A 26,495-nucleotide genomic window follows, 5' to 3' on the forward strand; every position below is an offset into this window, starting at 1 on the left:
TTAAAGTGCTTTATAAATAAAGAAGTAGTAGAAGTAGTACTGAGACGGTATATAGCCACCACCAGGCAAGGGCAATTTCCAAAAACCAAAATTTCTGATTTCCTTCTCAGGGTTGTTGGCCTTGAACCTTTGGAAGTGGCGATCTTTAGGCCAGACCATGAAGCTGAGTAACATTTACTGTGTGTTCACTGTGCACTCTTGGTATACTGTCTGCAATGTCCAGGAACTGGATTTCCTCTATTGACAGAGCCTATGAGAAACTGACCAAGGCTTGTTTGTGAACATCTCTAGTGCACACAACATGAACAATCACCCAACCAAGATCCAATTTCCAAGAGTAGGATACATTACGTGGGCCATTAATCTGTAGTGTTTCAAGTGGGTATGATTAAATGCCACCTCAGGTGTTGGTATTTCAGAACAATTTGGGATCTCATTTTCTTCAATTAGTGTTTGGAAAAGAAAGTTGGATACTGCCATTGGTGGGCTTCACCATTAATCCACATGCCTGCCTACCTTCAGTTTCGAGGCCTGTAGACACGCTAAGCAATTAATCTGACAAGTTCCGACATACCTTTACTTATATCTCATTTAAGAGTCCCGTTATGTGTAGTGAACTCAAGTGTGGATTTAATATGAAATTAATCTTTGGGAGGCCCCAGTAACATTCCTGTGTGGTAATGTTTGTTCAAAGACACAGATGGGAGATTTCCATACCAGGAAGAGACAGACACCGTCCTCTATTTACCACAACCTTTGTCCTTTGGAGATGATTTGGGGGACTCTCTCCCACCAGGCCTGTCCTGTAACTTATGTGGAAAACATTAACGCCCTAATGCCAACTAGCGAAGCTTTCCCTCAACGAACAAAGGAATCCCAAACCAGACCAAACGTTTCTTCCTCCTTATCTGGACATGTAAATCAAAGGTGACACCTATATGCTTTGATCATGCAAGACAAGAAACAGATCTGTCATACCTCTGCCAACTTTTTTCTTCAGATTCAGTTTCAGTTGGATTTTTAAAACTCTGTTAAATGTGTTTTATACCTTTTGTACAGGTTCTTTAAGGTTTTCAGTGATATCACAAGCTGCATTTTGATACCTTTTTCAAGATTGTACTTGGTATAATAAGGAAAAAAATCCTTATTTAGGAAAATGACGAACTTTTCTATGGAGCCACATTTTCACCTAGTGGTCTGTAGCAAAGATAGTTAAGTAACCAGACATTTAGATGAAGTAACTCAAATGTTAACCGATGTTCCCTGTTGTTTTTTTTCTTAATTTTAAAATAAATGATTTAAATTTTTTTTTTCCTTCAAAGGATGGTGCCCCTTTATCGAGCTTTATTTAATTTAATAGTGAGAACACTTTTTCCTCTGGTCCTGCTGTGACCTGCCTTTAAAACTTTTACTGCTGAAGAAACTGTCATATTGTATCTGTTACTCTTCCATTACACCCCAAACTCTGACAAATCTGCCCCTCTCAAGTCAGAAGTTGTTTTTTAATCTGTTCACTTCTTTAGGTCTTCGTAAAGGTCGGTTCTGGATCACACCAGACCCGTATCACAATGAAGACAACATTCAGATCGGCCGGGAGGTTAAGATCAGCTGCCAGGTGGAGGCCACACCCCCAGAGGAGCTGCAGTTTGGCTGGATGAAGAATGGTCGCCCTCTTAGAAGTTCTGAGCGGATGGTCATCAGCCACACAGGCAGCACCGTCTCACCAGGAACCACAAATCTTGACATCATCGACCTCAAGTTCACTGACTTTGGCACCTACACCTGCGTGGCATCACTGAGGAACGGAGGGATCCCAGAGATCAGTATTGATGTCAACATTTCTTCCACCACAGGTGAGTCCGCTGTTTGTGCACGAACGTGTTCATATTGGCACATTAAAGGAGACATATTTTACCTCTTTAAACAAGTTTGAATTGGTCTATGGGCTACTGTATACAAAACATGTTCATGAAGTTCTTTGCACAAAATCACTCTCACATAAAGAGATTTCACCAGCTCTATTCTTGCCAGTTTCAGTCTCTCCCAAATTGAGCCGTTTAAAGGGCTCTGTCACTTTTATGAAAATAAGCTGTTGCTGGCCACGCCCCGCTCATGAGAAGCCTCCGGCTGCGTGTACTGTTTACCCTTTTGTTTTGAGGGTCCAAAAGGTACATATATGTACTCAAGTGGTAAAAGGTTCATATATGTACCTTTTTTTTCTACATGCTGGGGTACAATAGACAGTCTGTGTTAGGCTACTTCAGTATAAGGGTACAAAACTATACCTTCAGAGGGTACTGCCCCAGTGACAAGCCATCGTACCCTTAAAGGTACAATTCTGTACTTTATTTTCTGAGAGTGTATTTTTAAATTCTTAGATTGTTTTTAAAGTGTTTATAATTGTATAAACATTTTTATTGCTTTATTATGTCTTGCTACTGGATGCTTGAATTTCCTTCGGGATCAATGAAGTATCTATCTATCTATCCCCTATGAATTAAGGGTTCATTTGTTTTCAGTGCAGAGCTTCTGCAGTCTCCAGCCTGACTCACCTGTGGTGCGTTTCTGGAGACCCAGGTGTCCAGCAGCAGCTCCAGTCTCTGCTGGTGATACCTCCCGGTGGTTTTCACAGCCACGAACAGGTCATCCTGTGTGAGCTGCTCCTCCGCGCCGGGCAGCTCACCGCTCTCTTCTCCCGGGCCAGCCGCCTGAAATAAGTTGAGAAAACATCCGCGCCCCCTGCAGCCGGCAGCTCCTTCTGGTGTCCGCCAGTGATCAGAGCATACCGGCCACCAGCAGACAGCTGACCGCGGCGACAGCAGCGCGAGGTCCCGCTGAGCTGAAGGCGAGCCTCGGTCCCCCTGGCAGGCTTCCACATGTTCACTGCGTGGATGGGTTCACCACTTCGCTCATGGACAGAAAAGAAGTGTTTTCTCAACAGCGGGACCTCGCGCTGCTGTCACCGCGATCAACTGTCTGCTGGTGGCCGGGATGCTCGTGCTCACTGGCGGACACCAGAAGGAGCTGCCAGCTGCAGGGGGCGCGGATGTTTTTCAACTTATTTCAGGCGGCTGGCCCGGGAGAGGAGAGCGGTGAGCGGCCCGGCGCGGAGGAGCGCTCCCCCTCAGCCGGTGGAGCAGCTCACACAGGCTGACCTGTTCATGGCTGTGAAAACCACCGGGAGGGATCACCGGCAGAGACTAGAGCTGCTGCTGGACACCTGGGTCTCCAGAAACGCACCACAGGTGCAGCCAACAACACAACACTTCATGTGTGATTTTCCTTTCGTGGCCATTGCGCTCGTATGCTCGATGCTCGATACAAGATGGCGGATCTTCAACTAATGTAGAGGGTGGGGAGTGGGTGGGGACTCGACAGGTATATGCAAATTCCCGTATTGTGACGTCACAATAGGGGAGCCATCCAAATGGCTCACAGCAGCATTTTTTTCTTGACACCAAAGTCTTTCTACTGACCTACAGAAAATGGATGGATGGTTTTTTTCCGCACTTGGAGTGTTTAAAGGAACAGTAGAGGCCCAAATATGAACACAAAGACCGCAAAAAGTGATAATATGTCCCCTTTAATGAATAGCAGTCATGTGACGTGCAGATACCGCTTTAAGTATCTTCCAATGGAGCATGGTGCTGACTCATTACTCCACTGGCACTAGTGTGTTTTTTTTCATTTTATTTTTTAAGATTTCCTAAATTTTGATGTTAGGTAAATTTAAACCTATTTGCTCATTTAATCAACAATTTGTCATCGACCCTCAAGCTAAAATGACAAAAGATTTGACCTACCTTCTTAAGATTTAGGCAGATATCCATCTTCTACAGGAAACTCATTTGTCAAATTTTAATGTGAACAGTATCAAGTTTTCTCATGCACATACAAAAGTAGACCAAATCTTTTGACTATGGTTCATAAAAGATGAAATGCAGTCCCATTCAGTGCAAAGAGAGCAATCTAACTGTGTACCTATGTACAAAGATAAATAATAACTAATAAATAGACCAGTATAAAGATATATATAATGTGCATATAAAGACGTGTATGCTTCCATCACAAGAGACTGTCATGGACAAGAAATGTACATTCAGCAGCGATACTTTCATGTCATATTGCACAGTTTAAAATGATTGATTTTGCACCATAGTTAAGAATATTTTCGGTTGCACCAAAATACTGTAGATTGCACATCTGTTTTAGCTGAAAAATATTGAAGGGTCAAAAGAGCCCCCCTTCATTTATTAATGCAACAGCTGTGGGATATGTATGTTTGTTTAGGCTTTTATTGTCTTGTACCGCCTCCCTGAGGGTAACAGTTGGAACAGGTGATGAGCTGGGTGGGATGTGTCCTTCAGGATGCCGCGGGCTTTTCTGTGGCAGCGGGACCTGTACAGATCTTCTAAAGAGAAATTTAAAGTTAGGGACCCCCTCCACACAGTCCCTATTGATGTATTTGGGCTGAGGGTCTGATCTGTTTCTCCTGAATGTCATGGGACTATGTTTTAGGCCATGCTTGGGTTTTCACGTTTTAGTCATGTCTTAGTTTAGTTCTTAGTTTTCTCATGTTTTAGGTTCAGGTCTTGTGTTTAGTTTTTTTTCATGTCAAGCCACCCTCTCCTGCCCTGCCATCAGCCTCACGTCCCTCACCTGTGTTTTCCCCATCAGCTGCACTCAATCCCTAATCACCCTCCACAGTATTTTAGTTTCCTGGTCCCCTCATTGCTTTGTGAGATCCTTCCCCGTCAACACCCTCCATGCCATGACCCGACCCAGTTAAGTGTTTTTCCATGCTATGCCAAGTGTTTTTGTTTTGTTAAATATTTTTCCACAGTTTAGGTTTTTGAATCCGGCTCAGCCGCGCTTTCTGTTGGTACTTTGTTTTTGTTAAATAAATCAAGTTTGCTTTTTTTGAATATTCGCATCCGTGTCCTCTTCACACCACCTACACTGACACTGAAGTCCAATATTATGATGAGTTATTCCACCCCATCTCTGTATGCAGACTCATCTCCCCCTGTGAGGACACTGTCGTGTCGTCTGCGAACTTCACGATGGAGTTGCTTGGGTTAGTGGGGGTGCAGTCATGTGTGTAGACAGTGTACAGTAGGGGGCTCAGCACACATCCCTGTGGGGAATCGGTGTTGAGTGCTCGGGAAAGGTGGGGCCCTACATTGACTCCTCTGTCGATTTGTTGTCCCTGTCCATAAACTGGTGGGGGTCGATTGGGGGTGGGAGAATGACGTGAGTTCTCACCAGTTTCTCAAAACACTTAATAATGAGTGGAGTGAGAGCCACTGGCTGGAAGGTATTTAGGCTGCTAATGGCGGTTTTTTTTGGGACAGGGATGATGGCTGAGGGCTTCAGGCAGGGTGCTAAGGGCAGGTTGAATATTTTTGAAAAGTGTGAACTGGTCTGCAGTCTTTCAGCACCCTACCAGTGACCCCATCAGGTCCTGCTACCTTTCTGGGATTTACTGTTCTTAGCTTGCACGTCACATCATGCTCTCGTACCGTTAAGATGTGGCTGGTGTTGGCTGGTGGGTACGATGTAGCCGCTTCTGGTATTTTTTTTTGTTCAAAGTGGGCGAAGAAACAGTTCAGCTCCTCCGTCAGCACAGCATCCACAGCGTTTAATCTAGGTTTGTAGTTTATGATGTTTTGGACCCCCAGCCACACCTGCCTCAAGTTGTTGCTGTGGAGTTGGTCCTCAATTTTATTTTCATAATCCATCTTGGCCTGTCTGATGCCCCTTTTCAGGTTCGCCCAGGCTGCACTGTACAGTTCCACATAACAAGACCTGAGGGTGGTGTTTCTGTTCCTAAGCAGGGTCCTGACCTCTTTTGTCATGCAGGGTTTTTGGTTGGCATATGCCCGGATGCGTTTGTCAGTGGTGATGGTGTCTGTGCTGTGCTTGATGTTGGACGGTAAAGATATAGTTTACTCCTCCACGTTCAGAGTGCAGCATTCCCAGATGAGTCTGCTGTCCTCCAGCCGTAGTCTCAGTGATGGAAATGACATACAAAAACAGCACTGAATGGGTCAAAAGCTCTGAGCTGCAGCGCCTGTGCGCCTCGCCATCTTGAATCAAATGATGCATAATAAACCGACATTGGTACTGGTGATAATTGGATAACATCACATGCAACAGACAGAAAATGTATATACTTTTCATCAGAGTATCGGTCATACTCTCAATTGGACTACATAAGTAATGCACAAACAACATTTGGGAAATATACCATAATACTGAGTTAACAACAGTAACCATGTAGCTGTGTATCTAACATTAGGAGCATTCCCACTGTAGGAACCTTTTCAGGAACGGGGCCTGTTTTTTCCCTCATTCGGACATACAGGAACTCGGGACCACGGCCCTCAGTTCCTGGAACCATTTCAGCTCCTTCTCCTCAGCTGGGTCTGTTCTGGGTTCTATAGGAACACATCTGACGGAGGTGTTTGGTGGTTGGTAGCTCCGCCCCTTGTCATGTTGTCAGGCTGAAATGTTTCCTCATACGACACAGACACAACCTTGGCGTGTTTAATAAGTTAAACCTCCACGTGGTCTCCTTTGTCTGCGGCGCTCTGCTTCCTTCCTTCATGAAACCAAGAAGTATGGCCTGCGCTCCATCCTTCGTCTCCTGACTCTCTCTGTGAGCTCTTCCAGCCTCCATGTTAGACGCCCGATGTGATCGTCCATGATTAATATCACCATCATACAGACCATGAACACGGTGGCCTCCCCGCTCTCCATGTTAGCTTCTTGGTGGTGTTTTTTTCTTCTCTCCTTACTTTTCGCCGGTTTTGTTTTGTTTTTTTTTTGTTGTTGAGTGTGGCGCTAAAGTAACACGTCGCTGTCACAGACGGTTGGGTCCCATCAGTCCCTATCAAGGTCCCGACTCATGTACGAATGCAAAATGAAACAGTTCCCCTGGGGAAGGGCAGTTATTAGAACGGAATTCGAGGAGGACCGTTCTTAGAACGGCTCTGTCCAAATGCGGCTCTTGAGAACAGAACTGCAAATTGTTCACCATATGGCACCTTAATGCTTTGTTACCAGAATTTATGAGGTTGATAGAAAGAGAGAAGACATCCTTTGTGATAGTTAAATTTCCCCAGAAATGTCTGCATCACCTCTGTAGGGAGTAAGTAAAGCAGTTATCAGAGGAAAAATAATTGCCCCATAACGACATCCAGATGGCCTCTGATGCTGGTCACTGCTCCCTTCTAGTACTCCTTGACTTTAGCTCGGCGTTTGATACAGTTGATCACAATACCCTGATAAATAGACTACGTGAGTGAGAGGGCATATCAGGTGTAGCCTTCGACTGGTTTAAGTCTTACCTTAAGGACAGGAGTTTTACTGTCTCTCTCAGGGACTTTCTCTCTGATACCTCACCCCTGACTTGTGGTGTTCCTCAAGTATCAGTGCTGGGGCCGATACTATTCACTCTGTATATGCTACTTTTGGGACATATCATACGCAGTTTTCATGTCACATATCACTTCTATGCCGACGACATTCAGCTCCTCTTCTCATTTAAGAAAACTGAGACGTCTAATCTTGCTAGACTTTTAAATTGTGTTGCAGCAATAAGGCACTGGATGGCTGATAAATTCATCCATTTAAATCCTAATAAGACTGAGGTTCTAATTATAGCCAATAACTTGGTTCCTGAAATAATGCAGCATCTTGGGCCCTTATCATCTTCAGTCTGTCCTGTTGTGAGAAATCTATTCTCTGTCATTCAACACACACATAAAATCACTGGGAGAACCATGTTTCCTCCACCTCCGTAACATTAGCAAACTGAGGGCTCCCAGGCTGACATGGAGATACTCATTCATTCTTTCATCTCATCCCGCACTGATTACTGTAACGCTCTGTTTTCATCACTCAATAAAATGGTCCTTCACTTGAATCCAGTCACCAGAACCTGTTGTCTGTCTCACGCACCGGCCTGAAAACCTGTGGGGACAGAACCCTCCCACTGCCAACATTAGATCTGCCAATAGTGTAGACCGCTTTAAGTCTCAGTTGAAGACGCATTTCTTTAAAACTGCTTCTGGTTAAGCTTACTGCTTATCTGTTTTTACAGGGTTGTGTTTTATGGGGTTGTTTATCTGTTCTTTATTTGTTCTTTTAAAGCTCTTTGCGATTTTATCTGTGATAAGCGTCTACGTATATTATGTCTATGGTTGAGACGGTCTGACTCTGTACCACCACATAACAGTAAATACTAAGCTGTTATTTTTTCCCATTTGTTTTGAAATATTATAGTTCTTTTTTTTATATATACTTTTTTTGGGGGGGCTTTTATGCCTTCAATGGACAGGACAGTGAAGAGAGACAGGAAGCAGGGGGCAGAGAGAGGGGGAATGACATGCAGCAAAGGCCCGTCCGATGCGGGGCCAGCTCCAACGAGGACTGTGGCCTCTGTACACGGGGCGCCTGCTCAACCCACTACGCCACGGACCGCCCCATGAAATATTATAGTTCTGATTAAAACTTTTTTTTTTTAAAAACAAGAATAAATAGGCTATATATCCGATCCCTGATCGGGATGAAACGTCCGATTCCGATCGAGTCAGAAACCACGTGGTCGGCTCCGATTTCCGATCACGTGATTGGATCGGGACATCCCTAATTTAAGGAATTAGCCCAAAGATATAGAATTGAAAATACAATACATACTGTTTGTATTAAAAAGACTGTTGATTTTCAGAAGTGATAATGCAAATCACAGCTTATTAAAAGTTGATTTCTAAATTATATAAATCATAATCCAAAGCATATTACTCCATATACGCACCAAAAATCAAATGGAATCAGGACATATCCATCCCTCCCACTCCCAACAGCTATTTATGAGAAAATTCACAGCAACAGCAAACATTAATCCACAGTTAATCCCTTCTAAAAATTATAGAACACATATCACTCAAAATAAAAGTCGACTGACGTCTGCCCTGAAAGCACCATGGGCTGGCCTGAGTCTGGGCCTGCTCACCAGTGAGTTCTGGGTGATGTTCCCACGAAAGCTTCCAGACATCACTGTGCCTATTGGGAGACCTCCAAACAGCACAGCTCGTATCTATCACCAAGAAAATGATTCAGCAAAATTGGAAATAAAAAAAATAAAGAAATCACTTAGTTTGGATCAGTGGATCGATTCAATAACAGAATAGCTTTCAATGGCAAAAAGAACAGCTCCCCATGAAAATGACACACCGTCTTTCAGGGAAAACTGGAAACGCTTTCTTCTCACTTCAGCCCTGACAACAACCTTGACCGATGCCACGTACATTCCCACAAAAACACCAACAGAGATCCGAACGCATACACACATTTAGTGTGTACACTGTTCATACTGTTTATTAGTTGGTGCTGGTATATGGTCTGGTGGCTACAGCCGGGCCCTTTTTGCCCTTTTTGTAAGCATATATGCATCTTAAAATAGAAATTTGGGTTTCAAATAAAATGTTATGCATTTCAGGCAATTTTATCCAGGTCTGTAACTGAAGGACTTTGAAAAGAAAGAAGCATCCTTTGTCGTGGTGAACACAATATTAATAAAGTGATGGATATCTGTACTTTACTTACTGTAGAGATTATCAATAAAGAATGATAATAAGATTAATACTTAGGTCATGTTCTCGCTGCTGAGGTGAACTGAGCTGTAAAATGATTGGTGGCCAATTGCTTTTATCATTTATCAAATTGATCTCAATAATGATGTTTGCCACTATCATCACCATAGTTGTTGTGTGCACTCCACCATCCACTTGTAAATATAACGCATCCATCATTATAGGCATAGTTCTTAGTATAGATAGCTTTTATGTCAAGGTTGTGAAACGTACCCACTGAACCAACACAGAGCACCAGCACACGTCAGCAGTTTCAATAGAAAGCCTTTCATTGATCCACAACCTGAAGCGTCTATAGGTTACAGTCCAGAGAAGCGCAGCGAGTGTTGAGGCAGAGCGACTGCAGATTAGGGCACCAGGACAACTGCGGAAGAGAAGGACAGGGCAAGTGACTCGGCAAGACTCAGAAGAGTTTTTACTACAACAGGCACTAAGAACTCAGGTTTAGTTTATACTGGGCAAAGCTAGAGCTGGCCAAGTTACCACTATGGAAGAGTCGACTTTCTGGCAGGGAATGGCAAGAAGACCAGAGTTTATGAGCAGAAGTTGATGGAGAATGTAGAATAGGTGCGCCAATCATCCCACCTGGCTGTGATTCACCTCTGCCAAAGATATACCCACACACACACCCGCCGAGAGGGAACACTTGGGCAATAGTCACAGCAGAACTATGACATTTTTACTGGATATGTATGGACATAAGTCCATATAGATGACTGAATCTGAAATAAGGCAGCCTCCATCATCTGATGCTGAAATGCATATGAGAAAGTAAAAACAGAGACAGGAATGTAAAATGGACACATGGATTAAGATGAGTTCGGGAAACTAAATAGGAGGAAAAACTGCTAATGGTGAAATAATGCAGACATAGGATCATTTTACGTCTCACAAATGTAATTTCATTGATTATGATGTCGTGATATAAATTGTCTGATTAACATGATATTTGATCAGCTCTCTGCATTGCAGGTTTTTGGACATTATTCTGCAGCCCTCGTTTAAGCTTTTGTTCAAGCGTCAATCCTGGTTTTGTTTGCTTTCTTCTGTACTTTTTTTAAACATTTAATTAAATTTCGTATTTGGCCAGTGAAAAATGACCTGATTTATACATTTAGTGTGATGTTGATTTATGTGAAAGAGTAAAGAAAGAACTAACGTGATGAGGGCAAATTTAGACTCACAATCAGTTGCATCATGTTAGCTACATTTTAGCAAATCTCAACCCCTGAAAAACACTTCTTTACATTAACAGTATTTGCAATCCTAAATCGACTATCCTGCCTCTCTCCTTGTAGTTCCTCCTGAGCTCAGCATCCCCAAGGGGCAGTCTCACCTGATCACACAGGAGGGCGACACAGTAGATCTGCAGTGTCTGGTCTCTGGAAAGCCTAAACCAATCATTTTGTGGTCTCGGGTGGAGGAGAGCGGGGCGGCAGCAGCAGTGGCAGCTCTGATGCCTGATGGCTCCCCTCAGATGGAGAGCTACGATGGCATCCTGAGAATCAGCAACGTGACGAAAGAGCTGAGCGGGACGTATCGGTGCCAGACGAGCCAGTACAACGGCTTCAACGTCAAACCAAGAGAGGCCCTGATCCAGCTGCTGGTGCAGTGTGGGTAACGCACACACGAACACAAACACACACGCACCACACAGAGCTGCACAAAGCTGCACTCTTTTCAGTCTTCAGTTTCTGCTCTCCATGGCCATGTTGTTGTGGAAGTGTTGCTCGTCTTCAGATGAAACACGAAGAGAGATTGTTCGACATGTTGAGCCGTTTGCTCCCACTGCTGTCACTTCCTTCATTATGGTGAACAGCCAATCAGAGTGAACTCTCTCAGCGACAGACACGACGCAGATTCTTCATGAATTGGATGAAAAACATTGGAGTCTAACAGAAGTCTAAGACATGACAGACTGCATTCTCCGATGCTCCAGACGTGCCTGATGGCTGAATGCTGGCTGAGGTATAAGGCCCCTGAAAGTTAACCAGCTCAGGCCCTTAAAGTGTTGAAATATGTTGGAAGAACTTTTTTTTCTTGTCTATTTGTTCCTTACAATGACATGTTACAGTATCAGAGTTCTATACACTTTAAAAAACAATGCTCAGCTCTGCTGTTATGTAGTGTAAGGGTGATCTGGACGGGTTTAAAGGACAAGACCGGTTTTTTGACATTGGGCCCTTGATTTCACATTATAGCATGATGTTCTACTCACCCCTGCTTGTTGTTGGTAATTTGGAGCTGTTCCGAAGATATTCGAGAGGGGTCTGGCTGCTCTCTTGAGATATTCGGCCATGAAACGGTTTCCTATGGGCAATGTTATACAGGCACAAACTATGCTGTTTATAATTTATTAATTACTGTACATTAGCACTGATAACGTGGAGGTGCGTCGCTTACTTAAAAAAAATCCGGGTTACTGTAATTTTTAATTTTTGTCGTAAAGTCTGTGTGTGTTTGTCTGTGGGCTGTCTGTGGTAGTAGCACGACGATGACGTCAGTAACACCCACTTTACGACAAAAATTCAAAATTACAGTAACCCGGATTTTTTTAAGTAAGCGACGCACCTCCACGTTATCAGTGCTAGTGTACAGTAATTAATAAATTATAAACAGCATAGTTTGTGCCTGTATAACATTGCCCATAGGAAACCGTTTCATGGCCGAATATCTCAAGAGAGCAGCCAGACGCCTCTCGAATATCTTCGGAACAGCTCCAAATTACCAACAACAAGCAGGGGTGAGTAGAACATCATGTTATAATGTGAAATCAAGGGCCCAATGTCAAAAAAACGGTCTTGTCCTTTAACTATAAGAAATATGGATCCAAAGACAAACTTTGATGGTGAAGACTTTGAATATGTAATTACACATGCACATAATAGACATAGCCTTATTATTATTATTATTATTACGAGCTTTTTTTTTTTTTTTTTTTAAAAGACCAGCAAAGGACTGGAAGTATCTTTCAGAGAGAAATTGATTTGTGCTGTTAGGGGAACTAGTTGAAGACAGAAAAGTCCACTTGTGTCAGCAGACTGACTGACCTCTTAATGTTGGTAGTTATAGCACCATCACAAGTAATGTCATAGTGACAAAGCTGAAACAGATGTCTGCTGTCACCTAAAAGCTCTGCATGAATAATCATCTCCCTGAACCCTCTGAAAGCACTCCTTTGTTTAACCTGAAACAGGCCTGGAACTGGGATCCTTCCAATAGCAAGCCTGTCAAAATATTATGGCATTCATTGTACTGCCGTCTCTGACAGATTGTGTATACACCAGAGGTGTCAAATGTATTCACATTCATTACCCAAGTAGAAGTATAGATACTTGAGTTTAAAAAGACTTCTGTAAAAGTTGAAGTATCAACTCAAGCTTTTTACTCAAGTAGAAGTATAAAAGTACTGGCTTCAAAACTACTTAAAGTATAAAAGTAAAATTAATGTAAAAAAAGCCATCAAATGTTATAGGCCCCGCACCACCTATAGCGCACTACACGACAAGGAAAATTAAACTCGAGTTAAATTAAGTTATTGACAAAAAACACAGTTCCTGATACAAAGGCTTTGTTTAGAGAACTTTGAACATGGCAACAAATCTCGAAGATTCCTAGCCAATCGGTTGAAGATAAACAAAGAGAAAACAACAATCACTTCTGTAAGGACTCAGAAGAATATAACACCCATTTTAAGGACTTCTATAAAACCTTATATTCATCACAAAATGACAGCGACATTCATAAAGCTTCCATTGGCAAAGCAAATGTGTTTGCGGAATTCAGATTAGAGTTCTGCTACAATGATGCTGGACAGGACAGAGGGGGAAAAAATGAAAGACCATCTACCCGTCTTCGCCTCTCTCAATTGTCTTGTATTTGGGTACAAACCTGAGTTAAACTCAAATTGTGACAAAAAGCCAAGAATAACTCAATGAAACCAGAAGATCTTATCAAGACATCGGTCAAAGTAAACTGAAAGGGCAAACAAATCGAACCCAACCAAACCCATATACCATGACACCCTGAAGAAAGAACTGTTTTGTGTGACTTATGATCATTTTGTTTTTTTTATCCCGTTTTCAGCTGTTCAATCTTATTTCTCTCTATGTTACAGACCCTCCAACAGTAGAGCCAGTGTTCACAGAAATTCGCCAAGCTCTGGGCCGGGCTTTCAGCCTCACCTGCCGCCTGCTGGAAGCTCACCCCGCTCGCCTCCTGCAGTACGAGTGGAAGCTGGGCTCTCGCCTCCTCACCGTTGGAGAGTTCATTGACCAAAGACTTGAAACCACCTACCAAGTCAAAGCTCTAAACCGAGAGGGCTACGGCAAATACACCTGTGACATCACCAATGAGGCTGGAGCAGGACGCTGCACCTTCTTCGTTACAGGTGAGAAAGCTTGATCTTTATATTCATTCATTCATTAGGGTTCTGCATGCTTTGGAAAACATGTATTAACACAGTTCGTTATCAGTGGTTTGGCTCAATAATTCTACATGTCTCAGGCAAGGTGTAACATGACCTCGTGTTTAAAATCTTGAGATGAGTACAGTTGAGTAGAACTTGGATTAGTTGAGACAATATTAGTACGTTTATGACCACAGACGGCTACAATTGACTTGGACAGCTCTTGAATGACTTGACATCTTGGTTGGATTTGAATACAGATATTTGTATGAACAAGACTTGACTTTGGATTGTATGTTATTGTAATTACTTGACGTCTGAAACTTAACTCGTATTACTTGATATCTTTCTTGATTTGCTTGAGATAATCAGACTTGATGATCTCTGTGTCAACCCTGCTTGATTTGGACTTCTTGTGAATTGCTTGAAACCTGAACACAAATTGACTTAAATAATTCAAAATTTAATGTGGATCTGTGTCTTAATTTTGCCTTGTCTTTGTCAAATTACAACACGAGTTTGTTTTAGATGACTTTAAAGCGTATTTATTTGTATACTCAAATCAAACTACAAAAGTTGACTTTGACATGTCCTCAGTTTCCACTGAAAGTCCTAGAACTTGCCCTTTATCACTTTCTTTGGACTTCTCCTGGAGAAGACAGGACTTTGGGACTTGTCTGAAATTGTCCCAAAATATTTGACACATAACAATTACTCAATAAACCACTGGAAAGCATACATCATTTGCCACACTTAAGTCTTTCTACATGCCCTCCCCTCCCCTCTCTGTGTATCTTTGTGTGTGAGAAACAGTTTTTCTCTAAGGTGCTCTTTTTATACTCACTGACCTGTGACACAGTTACAGGTGTGTCTCAGTTAACATAATTAGTTGCAACATGTTCCTCTTGCTGTTTCTTTTTAGTTACTTTTCCAGCTTAGGATTTGTATTTCTATATGGGCTGTGATTTGTAATTTGGAGACATTGTCAAATATATCTATATCACGTTTTTATCCATCTATTTATTTATATTCACTTGCCAATGGATGCTTTTGTGGAGATTTTGGCATGGACTATATGCTTTTTTTAAATATATATATAAATGGCAAACATTTCCAGCCTGTTTGACCTCTGACCCCTATGTCTTCTTAGGGAAAGCCTATGCTCCAGAGTTTTACTATGATACCTACAACAATCTATGGCAGAACAGACCTCAAGTCTACAGCTTCAAGCTGCAGTGGACTCAGATGGAGCCAAATGCTGTGGATCGAATCCTGGCCTACAGACTTGGTATCAGGCAGGTAAGTACTGTCAGCCAAAGACACCAAGATCACATGCCTGTGATCAAAAACATTTGATAGAATTTTTGGGTACATGTTCCTTACTTGAGTTCCAATTTGCTTTGTAGAAAAACCCTGCTACATCCACTTGTCAACTAAAAGAAATGTTACTAATAGAACATGATTTTACACAACAATGTGATTCGTTGATAAAGCAGCAAGATGTGTAATTCATTGCTCTTAGATTAACCACCAGCAGGATGATTAAGACTCCAAATATAAAGGGTACTTATCATTACTGGCTTTAATATTCCAATCTTTATTTGTAGACAACTGTGCTGTTACTCTGTTCTGAGTAGAGTGTTGGTGTGTCTGGAATCTCAGAGATTTAGGGGAATGTAATTTGTACACACACAGTGTTGTTGTCAGCATCTCAGCGTGTTGTCCTGGTTGAATATGGATATGTGGGATATGTCCTGGTGTGACCACACCTTTACAAGAACTTGTTGGAGGTGACAGACATGGTAACAATTGACTGCTGCATCAAGTCTCCAAGGAAATTCAGGATGGAATCTTACTATATGTAAGATTCCCATTTTTGATAGAATTGCTGCAAAGAACTGCTGTAAGTTATGAATATGATATTTCTATTATTATGTGATGGCAATGAATATATCATGCATGAGATGAATTTATGCTGTGTCAGAAAATCAGTCTCTGGTTTTGCACATCACAAGATTTCCATCGTGGATGCTTTGCAGATAAAAATACAGCAGCAAATTCAAGAAGTCAGAAAATCCATCAGTGATTTCAAGCAACAAAAACTGCCACATGCTTAGCCAAACGTTACTTATTCCCAGCTTTTGGACAACAATCCCCCAACTGCAAGAGGCACAACCTCTTTAAATCAATCAATCAATCAAACTTTATTGTGTAGGACTTTTCATACAGTGACGTGTAAAACAAATTACTTTACACAACACAAAGGCGAAAAAACCAACTCATTAGCTCTCCACCCCATCACCAGTTCCAATACATCTCCAACACCAAATAATTAAAGCAACTATTGGATCATTAACTAAACTTAACTTGAATAGAACAAAATAAAAATAAGAGAGTAGAATGAAATCGGGCTGCACGCTGGTGTGGTGGTTAGCTCTGTCATCACATGCTGGGAACAGGTTACCATGACTGAGGTTCCTGTGGCCATTAATCACATTTGGCCAGTGTTTGGGCAGTGCTCTCTGTAAAGGGGGATGGAGGCTTTGGCATTTGGTCTTATATTCAGCCAACAGATATCTTAAAGCTGATTTTAGAGAATTAATGTTTTTGTTTGTTTGTTTTGTTTTTATTTAGTTTTTTTATTTTTTGTATGGTAGTCGATAATGTTAGCATAACACTGACAAATTCATTATTATATCATATCTCAAGCACTGTTCAGACTGCAAATCTGAAATTCAATTCAATTCAATTCATTTTTATTTGTATAGCACCAAATAGTTTAATAGTGGTTCACTCTCAGTGCTTGCTCACTTCTGCTATATTCAAAATCAGCAGTGAACTTGGCATTTCACATGTTTCCAGATGGAGAAAAGATGCTCTTTTTGTTTCCACAGTATGATATGGTTCACTTCAGATAGCAGACCTTTAGAGCCCTGTGGTGTGCAAAAGCAAGCCTTGATGTAGGTAGCTAGGTAGGTACTTTATTGATCCTAAAGGAAAATTGTGGACTCAGCAGCACTTAGCAAACAGTAAAAAGAAAAAGTACTGTCAGGATAAAGTGACACGAGTTAGAATTCTAGGCATTCACAGTCCTACATTTTGTCCATAAGTGCTATGGATCTGTAGGGCAGTAGCCCCCCTTCTTCCACCCCCTCCCCAATGTGCTGTTTCAAATCGCTCCTCAAAACCCACCTGTACAAACTGGCTTTCCTTTAATGCTTTTTTTTTTTTTTTTTTGCATGCGTTAAGAGTCTTTGAGTGTCCAAAAAAGCGCTATATAAGTTTGATATTTATTATTATTGTTATTATACAGTCCAATGGCCCACAGCCGACTCCAGCTCCACTCGAACCACAGAACCAGCAGGTGTGATCAGTCTATTCATTGAACAATGCTGATGACAGTGATCCACATCCATTTTAATAATAATATTTTGTCATCTGATTTAAATATGGTGATAGTTATTCGGATGAAAGTATATATTCTCAGTTTGAGATGGCTTGTTCTTGTTGTCTCTGTTTATTTAACTTCTGTGATTGTGGTGAAATCAAATCGAACTGCATTCACACAGGCAATGTTTTCAGGAATTTAGCATTCTGATAAAAAACTTGGGGTCTTGCTTCGGTTGAAGGTCCCTGAAAGGTACAAAAGCCCTTTTTTCTGTCTCTCAGATGGGTCAGTCTCGCTGGTGGGAGCAGGAAATTCCTATGGAGGGAACCATTCAGAAGGGTGAACTGCTGACATACAACTTGACAGAACTGATCAAACCCGAGTCCTACCTGGTCCGCCTCACCCCCATCACCCGCTACGGGGAGGGAGATGCCACTGAACGTATCATCACGTACAGCGGTATGTAGCTTTCTTGTAAATTTACGAATAAATCTATTATTCGAACACTCGCTTAACATTTCTGGTTGGGGTCATTTTGATTAGCACAGCACAGAGCAATGATTTTTTAAACGGAGTGTCTATTTGCACCCCTGGTACAAATAGCATTGGCCACACAGCTGAGCTATTCACACCCCGTGACGTAACACCAAAATAAAAGCTGCTGGCTTGATCAAAAAAGCATGGCAGACATCCGTTTTTTCGTCATCAGAAAGTGAAGAATACTGCTAGGTTTCGGCACTAATATCTGTTCCAATTAAAAACTAGATGGAAACGTGTTTTATTTTCATAATCGATGTTCAGTGAACACATTACAACCGTCAGTTTGTTAGTTTTTAGAAATTTCGCGATCATGACGTTCAGCCATATTAACTATAAAGTTACCTGCACACCACAGATATGTTATAGGATCAACTAGCGTAGTGGTAAGCGATTTGGGTAAAGATGCAGGAGTCCCGGGTTCGATTCTTGCCCGATTCGTTTTGGCAGTGAGAAGTGATAGTGCGCATACCAACGTCTCTGCAGAGAAGGCGCGCAATTTGAAAAACAATTCAGTTCTCAAACGGAAGTTTTGATTGCAACAATTAGCTAGTGCACCAGGGTGTAAATAGCACACTTTGCTATAAATAGCATACATTATTCTGAATGTCTATTAGCACCCCTGGTACAATAGCCTTACACTATTCACACCACTGATCTATAAAGAAGGTTCTTTATAGATCTGTGATTCTTCACACCCCGTGAATTACCACCAAAAACACCTTGCTCGTGAGCACAAAGGCCATTGCGGACATTCGTTTTTTTCTTCATCAGAAAGCGAAGAATTCTGATGGCACTAATATATTTTTAAATTGAAATATAGATGTCTTTCTTAACTCTTAGCTGAGGACATCTCTGGCCTAATGGATAGCGACGTAATCCTCCATACGGGAGACAGTGGTTCAACTAGCTATCATTTCATGCTAAATCACCTCTCCCATTTTTCGTTAAGCTTAAAGTTATGATTATTAGCTATATAACCAAAGCAACCATGAAACAAAACTTTAGCTGCCATTTCAGTTTATTTTTTCATAATCATCCTTGGGGTTCAATTTGAATGCGAGTAGTAGATTGAGATATCTCATGCCCTGTTGCTTGAAGCATGTACCTTTGACCTCTGGCATTGGTATCCCTTTATTGATCACCTCACGTTTGGATAGAAAGTCCATGTTTTGAGAAATGTTTCCATTTTCGCGATCAAGATCAAATATGTGTAGAGGAAGAGAGGCATTTTTTTTTAATTTAGGTGCACGAGTGCTCCTGGAAAAAAAGTTAGCGTAGAGCCCTGGTCAGAGGCATTTTGGCGGGGTACAAATAGCATACACTTCTAATTGCACCGGGGTACAAATAGCATACACTTCTAATTGCACCAGACGGGGTATCAACAGAACACATTGCTGAGTGCACCGGGGTACGAATAGCATTCACTGCTATTTGCACCAGACGGGTTATCAATAGAACACATTGCTGAGTGCACCGGGGTACGAATAGCATTCACTTCTATTTGCACCAGGGTACAATCAGCATACAGTGCTAATTGTACCAGGGGTGCAAATAGCCTTACCCTTTTTTAAATCTCAAAACAATCACTCACAACAGAATATAGAATAGAACATATCAAATGTTGAAAGTGAGAAATGTTCTAGTTTGTGAAATATATTAGCTTAAGTTAAATTTTATGGCAGCAACACATCTCAAAAAAGTTGGCATGGATGTAACAAAAGGCTGGAAAAGTAAGTGGAACTAAAAAGAAACAAATTAGAACGTTAACTAATTCGGTTGATTGGCAACAGTTGAGTAAAATGATTGGGAATAAAAAGAGCACCTTATCAAGGCAGAGCTTCTCAGAAGTAAAGAAGGGCAGACGTTAAGCAATCTACAAAATAATGCATCTACAAACTGTGGAGCAATTTCAGAAAAATGTTCCTCAATGTATAAATGTGAAGACTTCCATCATCATCACAGTATTCAAGGTAAACACAAGAAACTTGTGCTAAAGAAAAAATAAATAAATAAAAAGGACCAGACTCAGTGAATAATTCCCTATACTCCCTATAATATAGACCAGTGAGCAGTGCTGACCAACATGTCATTGGGGTCATCAGGTGGGAACCTCCTTTCATCAGTGTTACGTCAAGTTGGGCCCACGACACCTCCAGGAGGCTAGACAATGACCACTGGTGTCCCAGAGTCACCCCCCTAATGCCAGCCATCACTGCTCCTCACACCACAACCACCATCTTATTTTTATATTTTTTTTTCCTCCCACAGCCACAAGCTACCTCAGCCTCTTCACCAACTGCACACCAGTAACAGTGGGGTGGGGATTCAAACCCTGGTTCGGGTAGGGGGTAATGAAAATATAGACGTGTCAGAGGTGGAGGCAGGACAAGACACACTAGCAGATTCAGCAGACAAACTCACCTAAACAGTCCTATAATCAGCAAAAATGCCAGCAAAAACTAAGACAAACAACTCACTCAAAGCCAACTCACCCAAAATGGCCGCCTGATTTCAAAAGGATTACATGGGCCAAACCCTCCACTTAAATATCCTGAATTTCTTCTTTGCTTCTTCCAAGAGTCTGTTTTCCCTAAGTGCTCCCCCTGCTGGCCCCCCAGCTGCTATTGCTTCTTCTTATCCAAATCCACTGACTGGACTTTACTGCCTCATCTGACACTTCCTTCACTATTTTCCTCACACTCTGTCCACTTACACCCAGCTCCCTCAACAATGAGACAACAGACTTTGCAACAAATCCTCTACATCCTACTTCCACTGGACAGATTCTAACCTTCCATCCTCACTGCTCTGCTTCTGCCCCCAACTCCACATACCTAAGATTTTTCCTTTCATATGCTTCTACTACTAATTCCTCCCAAGGAACAGTCAGCTCTATGAAATAGACTCTCATTCTACTCCTAGACCACAAAACTATATCAGGCCTTAAATTTGTAGAGGCTATCTCCTGGGGAACAAAAAGCTTATTTCCTAAATTTACCTGCATCTCCCAGTCACTAGCATCCTCCAAGCTGCCGTGCCTCCTTATCGTCTTATTAACTTTCTCCCCCTCTTGAACAAACTGAATTGCCCCTCTCTTCACCTTAGACCCTCCTAAGTTTACCTGCCTTCGTTTATCTTCAATACCTGCAGCTAAGCTTCTTAATACTTGGTCATGTTGCCATGTATACCGGCCTTGTGACAGACTAACCTTACAACCTGACAAAATATTCCTTAGAGTTGCAGTACCTGAACATAACGAACATAACGGGTCTCTATTTACCCAGAGTTTTAGATTCAGGGGAGTTGGCAATACATCATATGTTGCCCCTATCAAAAATCTAATACTCCTTTCCTCCATACTCCACAGTTCTTTCCAACTAAGCCTTTTCTTCTCTACACCTTCCCAATTCAACCACCGTCCTTCCTTAGCCTGAGCCACTGCCTTTGCACCCCTTAACATTTCCTCCTGTCTATGAACCTGCTCAACAACTAGCTTTCTCTTCTCCTCGGGACCTGCTCTACTCCAAACTGGTTTGCCTGGGCCAAGCCCCAAGCCTCCCCGGCCTATTTGCACATTACCCACAATCTCTGCATGTCTAAGAGTTGCTTCTGCATCCTGAGCTGCCAATCTTGGTTTCCACTTCCTCCCCTTGGTTGGGTTTGGAACCACCTTACTAACTACCACATCTTTACTCCCAGCTAACAGGAGCTCTGTCCTAACTTTAGTACATTTAAACTCCTCTACTAGACTAGATACTGGGAGCTGGAGTATGCCTTTCCCATACAGTGCCACAGTACTTAAGCATCTAGGAACACCTAGCCACTTCCTAATATAAAAACTAACTAATCTTTCCATTTTCTCTACAACAGATAATGGAATCTCATACACAGACAGTGGCCACATCAACCTAGGAAACAATCCAAACTGCAGACACCACAGCTTCAACTTTCCTGGAAGCTCTGATTTATCTATTCTATCCAGTCCCTCAGCAACATCTTTCCGAAACTGCACTGCCTGCTCTCCATCATTCATGTCTGCCTGGTACCACCTGCCTAAACTCTTTACTGCCTTTTCCCTAATTATTGGAATGTTTTCTTCATCTATTACAAACTTTCTATCACTTAATTTCCCTCTACTTATTGAGATACTTCTAGACTTAGTAGGTTTGATTTTCATACCAGCCCACTTTAGATTTTTATTAAGTCTCTCAAGTATTCTCTTCATACATGGCACTGTTGTAGTCACTAACGTCATATCATCCATGTATGCCCTAATTGGTGTAAGACGCATGCCATCCTGACATCTCTCTCCACCTACAACCCACTTGGAAGCTCTAATAATTATCTCCATCGCCATTGTAAATGCTAATGGAGAAATCGTACACCCTGCCATAATGCCTATTTCTAGCCTCTGCCAACCTGTTGTGAAACCTGCTGTACTTAGGCACAGTCTAATATCCTGAAAATATGCTCTTACTACGTTAACCACTACTACAGGCACTCTAAAATACTCAAATGCTTCCCAAATAAGGCTATGTGGCACTGAACCAAATGCATTTGCTAGATCAAGAAATATAACATGCAAGTCTTTTTTCTCAATCTTGGCTGTCTGAATCTGATGCCAAATCATGCTAGTGTGCTCTAAACACCCTGCGAAACCTGGTATTCCTGCCTTCTGCACAGTAGTATCTATTAAGCTATTCTTTTCTAAATAACTAGCTTATCTCTGTGCAACTACACTAAAGAAAATCTTCCCCTCTACATTTAGGAGAGAGATAATCCGGAACGGACTCAGGGCCGAGGACTCTTTCTCCTTTGGAATAAGAACGCCTCCTGCCCTACGCCATGCTCTAGGAATAACCTGTTTCTCCCAAACTATTAATTGCCTCCACAAAAACTTTAGGATATCAGGTGCACTTTTATAAACCCGGTAGGGGACTCCATTTGGCCCTGGGGCCGATGAAGCCTTTGCACGCCTGACTACCTCCTCAACCTCCTTCCACCTAGGTGGTCTAACATCCATCTTATGAGCTATCTCTCCTAATGGTGGCATGTCAGGTGGAAGGCCTGCTACTCTACGCTGCTCAAGATCTGAATATGTATTTCTTAGATACTCTTCCACCTCTAACTTTGTTGCCTTAAGCTGCCCTCCCTTTTCCTGGTTAAACAATCCTTTAACAAACTTGAACGGGTCCCTGTAAAATGCCATCCTTGTATATTCTTTCTTTCTCTTTTTCCTAAGACATTCAGCCCTTCTGAGTATTGCTAGCCTGCCTCTCAATTCTTCCTGCAAAACATTAATTCCCTCTCTTCTTCTGTAGCTTTTTTCCACTGCTTTCTTAAATTCCTTCTTTCCTTAATCAATTTTTCCATCTCTTTTTGCCATCTAGACTTAACTAAATGTACTCTTTCAACCCTCTTTCTATCTTGCACCCCAAATCTTTCTACACCATAGGAGTAAATTATATCTCCCATCTTCTCTAGCCTATCGCTCGCATTTCCTCCTGACCTACCTAATATTATTGACAAATCTTTATTGACTGCCTCCCATTCTTTGTTACTATTTGCCCTAGGCCACTTAACTCTAGCTTTCTGCTCCATATTTCTCTCTTTAACTGGCCTGTTCACCTCAGTATCAGCTGCATCCCTTCTTAGAACCTCCTCCACTTCCGTAGCTGTGTTATTGACATCCTTCGGACTGTGGTTTTCTACCTGCCGCTGGACTTCATCCGACTTACTCGATTGACTTCTTAAAAAGTACTGATCGATTCGGCCACACTGCCCTTCTTTTACCACACATCTCTTTCTTCCCTGATGCATTTTAAGGCCTCTAACTGATGTTACTTTCTGCCAGCCACAAGGACAAACCTGGAGCTTACTTGCCTAGCCTACCACTTTTATTATGTCCAACTACGCTCTCTTTCCTCTGAGAACCATTCTGCCCAGTTCAAGCCCTAGAGAATAGGTCCGTGCCCCTATCCTTCACTGAGTCACATCTCCACCTCATAGTAATGTTCGTTCCAGTGTCAGTTGCTATGTAGTCTGCCTGTGAGTCATCTTCCGCCCCTGCTCTCGCTGACTCTAGGGGTATTCTCTTTAATCTGTTTGTAGCTTATGTTGGTTGTAACAAAGCTGCTAGGCCTCGCTACCGCTACCATGGATTGCTAGCCCATGGCAGCACCTTTGGGGTCTTTGCCTCCTGTCAGCTGTCTTTCCAATCTGTCACATGGTCTTTCCCTTGTTGTCAGCTTCCCTATTCACAACAGTCACTAGCTAGGCTAGATTTGGATTCAAGGTAAACACATGAAACTTGTGCTAAAGAAAAAATAAATAAATAAAAAGGACCAGACTCAGTGAGTAATTCCCTATATAGACCAGTGAGCAGTGCTGACCAACATGTCATTGGGGTCATCAGGTGGGAACCTCCTTTCATCAGTGTTTCGTCTAGTTGGGCCCACGACACCTCCAGGAGGCTAGACAATGACCACTGGCATCCCAGAGTCACCCCCCTAATGCCAGCCATCACTGCTCCTCACACCATATAATATCCTCAAAAGATTCCAAAGTTCTGGAGACATCTCTGTGCACTAGAGACTCAGCTGAAAATCAGGATTGGATGCCCCTGATCTGGTCCTCAGACGGCGCTCCATTAAAATCGGACATGATTCTGCAATGGAAATCACTGCATGGCTTAGCAACACTTCCAGAAATCATTGTCTGGGAATCGAGAACTGGTTCTTGTTGAGAACCGGTTCCCTGCGTTTCAATTCCTTGGAATCGTTTGGCGATTTTGCAAACGATTCCCTTATCGATTCCAGCATGAATGACGTCACCACGCAACGTTGCGTGGCGAGTCCAGTGCAGCCAGCAGTCAACAGTAAACATGGCGCCCAAGCGGTACAAATGCTCGAAAGTTTGATTACACATCCCTAAAAAAGACGACAACAGGGCAACTTGCAAAGTGAATATTTCACCAAAGGGAGGAAATACTACCAATATGCAATAACTATGAATGAATGATTAACGTCGGTGAATCTGAACCCAGCAATGTTAGCAACGTTAGCATGTCCTCAGCTAACACTGCAGGTAACTAACTAACTAACAAACACTGCCTATCATGTCAGCGCCATTTCCCTCATTGTAAAACCTGCTGTTAGTAACGGTTAAGGTTAAATGAATGCCTTCTCAGGCATTACATTTAGATGAAATCATGAGAGACAGAGCCTGACTGGCTCAGAGCCAGAGGCTGGTGGTACTACCCCCAGTTCACGTCTACCTCCAGCTTCTCCTTTCACCAGAGCAGGGAAGACTTAAATTACCCAGGCCATGATAGACCAATGTGGACCTCACTGTTGTTGGGTTTGTAAGGTCATGACTCGTGTTACTTCTAAACTAAAAAAAGTTGATGCTAATCGACCGGTTTGTTGTCCTTTTTCTCCAAATGAGAATCGATAAGGGAACCGATAAAGAACCGAATCGTTAAGCAGAATCGAAAATGGAATTGGAATCGTAAAAATCTTATCAATTCCCATCCCTAATCACCACTGACTGGATGTCTGAATGGCGCTGTGTTGTGTTCACGCAGCTGATACTGTCAATATAAATGGCCCTTTTGGGACTGAGGTATTTCCAGGTTTTAGAGCAACATACAGTCCCACCCAGGCCACGTCTTTTTCAAAGATGGTTTTGCATATTTCAGCAAAACAAAGCCAAACCACATCCTGCATCTATTACAACAGCATGGCTTTGTGGTAGAAGAGTCCAGGCCTGATTACAGACTTTTCACCGACTGAAAACATTTGCTGCATCATGAAACACAAATTAAGACAAAAGAGACCCAGGACTGTTGTGAAGCTAGAATCCTCTATCAGACCAGAATGGGAGAACATTCGTCTCTGAAAGGTCCAGCAGCTGGTCTCAGTTCCCAGACATTCACAGACAGATGAGGGGATACTACAGTGACAAACATGTACCTGTTCCAACTGTTTTCAGACATGTTGCTTTCATAAAATTCAAGATGAGGCGATATTTTATATAAAGTAGTACGATTTCTCGCCTTCAGCATTGGATGGTTTTTATGTTCTACTGTGATTTAAATTTTGTCTATGAGATTAGCAAATTGTATCTACTCTTCATACAGATGTCCACAATTACGTTTACTTTCTCCTCAGAATCATGGAGTACCGTTACAACTATAAACAAACATGTTTCAATAACAACATATGACGTCCATCTCAGACACTTATTTCTTTAAAGGTGATAGAGAATGGTTGAATGGGGGCATTAATCCTTGTTCTGTGATGTGATATGTAGCCCAAAAAAAATTGGTTGGGTCTGTAATGGCTCAGAACCTCCCTAAAAGGCTCTCTGAAACAGCTGTTACTATGCTGGGTTTAGAATGCGTCTTTTTCCCTTATTGGCGTCGTTTCAGAGCTTATCTGGCAACCTCATTATGAAATGCAGGTAGGTGTTGGCGCTATTCGGTTGCCGATGCTTGATT

At 42.2% G+C, this 26,495-nt stretch overlaps 1 protein-coding gene across 3 annotated transcripts in view; it reads left to right on the forward strand.

Moving 5' to 3' along the window:
- mdga2a (MAM domain containing glycosylphosphatidylinositol anchor 2a) overlaps nucleotides 1-26,495 on the forward strand; it is a 93,032-nt gene that overhangs the window by 38,029 nt on the left and 28,508 nt on the right. For all 3 annotated transcript variants that reach the window (XR_012766800.1, XR_012766801.1, XM_075448243.1), the window contains exons 7-11: nucleotides 1,524-1,853; nucleotides 10,958-11,272; nucleotides 13,777-14,049; nucleotides 15,218-15,366; nucleotides 17,737-17,914. Coding sequence is in view for 1 of the 3 variants with exons in the window: in XM_075448243.1 (XP_075304358.1) it covers nucleotides 1,524-1,853; nucleotides 10,958-11,272; nucleotides 13,777-14,049; nucleotides 15,218-15,366; nucleotides 17,737-17,914 (1,245 nt within the window). In the remaining 2 variants the exon portion in view is untranslated. The remainder of the gene's footprint in view (nucleotides 1-1,523; nucleotides 1,854-10,957; nucleotides 11,273-13,776; nucleotides 14,050-15,217; nucleotides 15,367-17,736; nucleotides 17,915-26,495) is intronic.

This window comes from Odontesthes bonariensis, chromosome 17 (genome assembly GCF_027942865.1).
Source record: "Odontesthes bonariensis isolate fOdoBon6 chromosome 17, fOdoBon6.hap1, whole genome shotgun sequence".
Taxonomy (NCBI): domain Eukaryota; kingdom Metazoa; phylum Chordata; class Actinopteri; order Atheriniformes; family Atherinopsidae; genus Odontesthes; species Odontesthes bonariensis.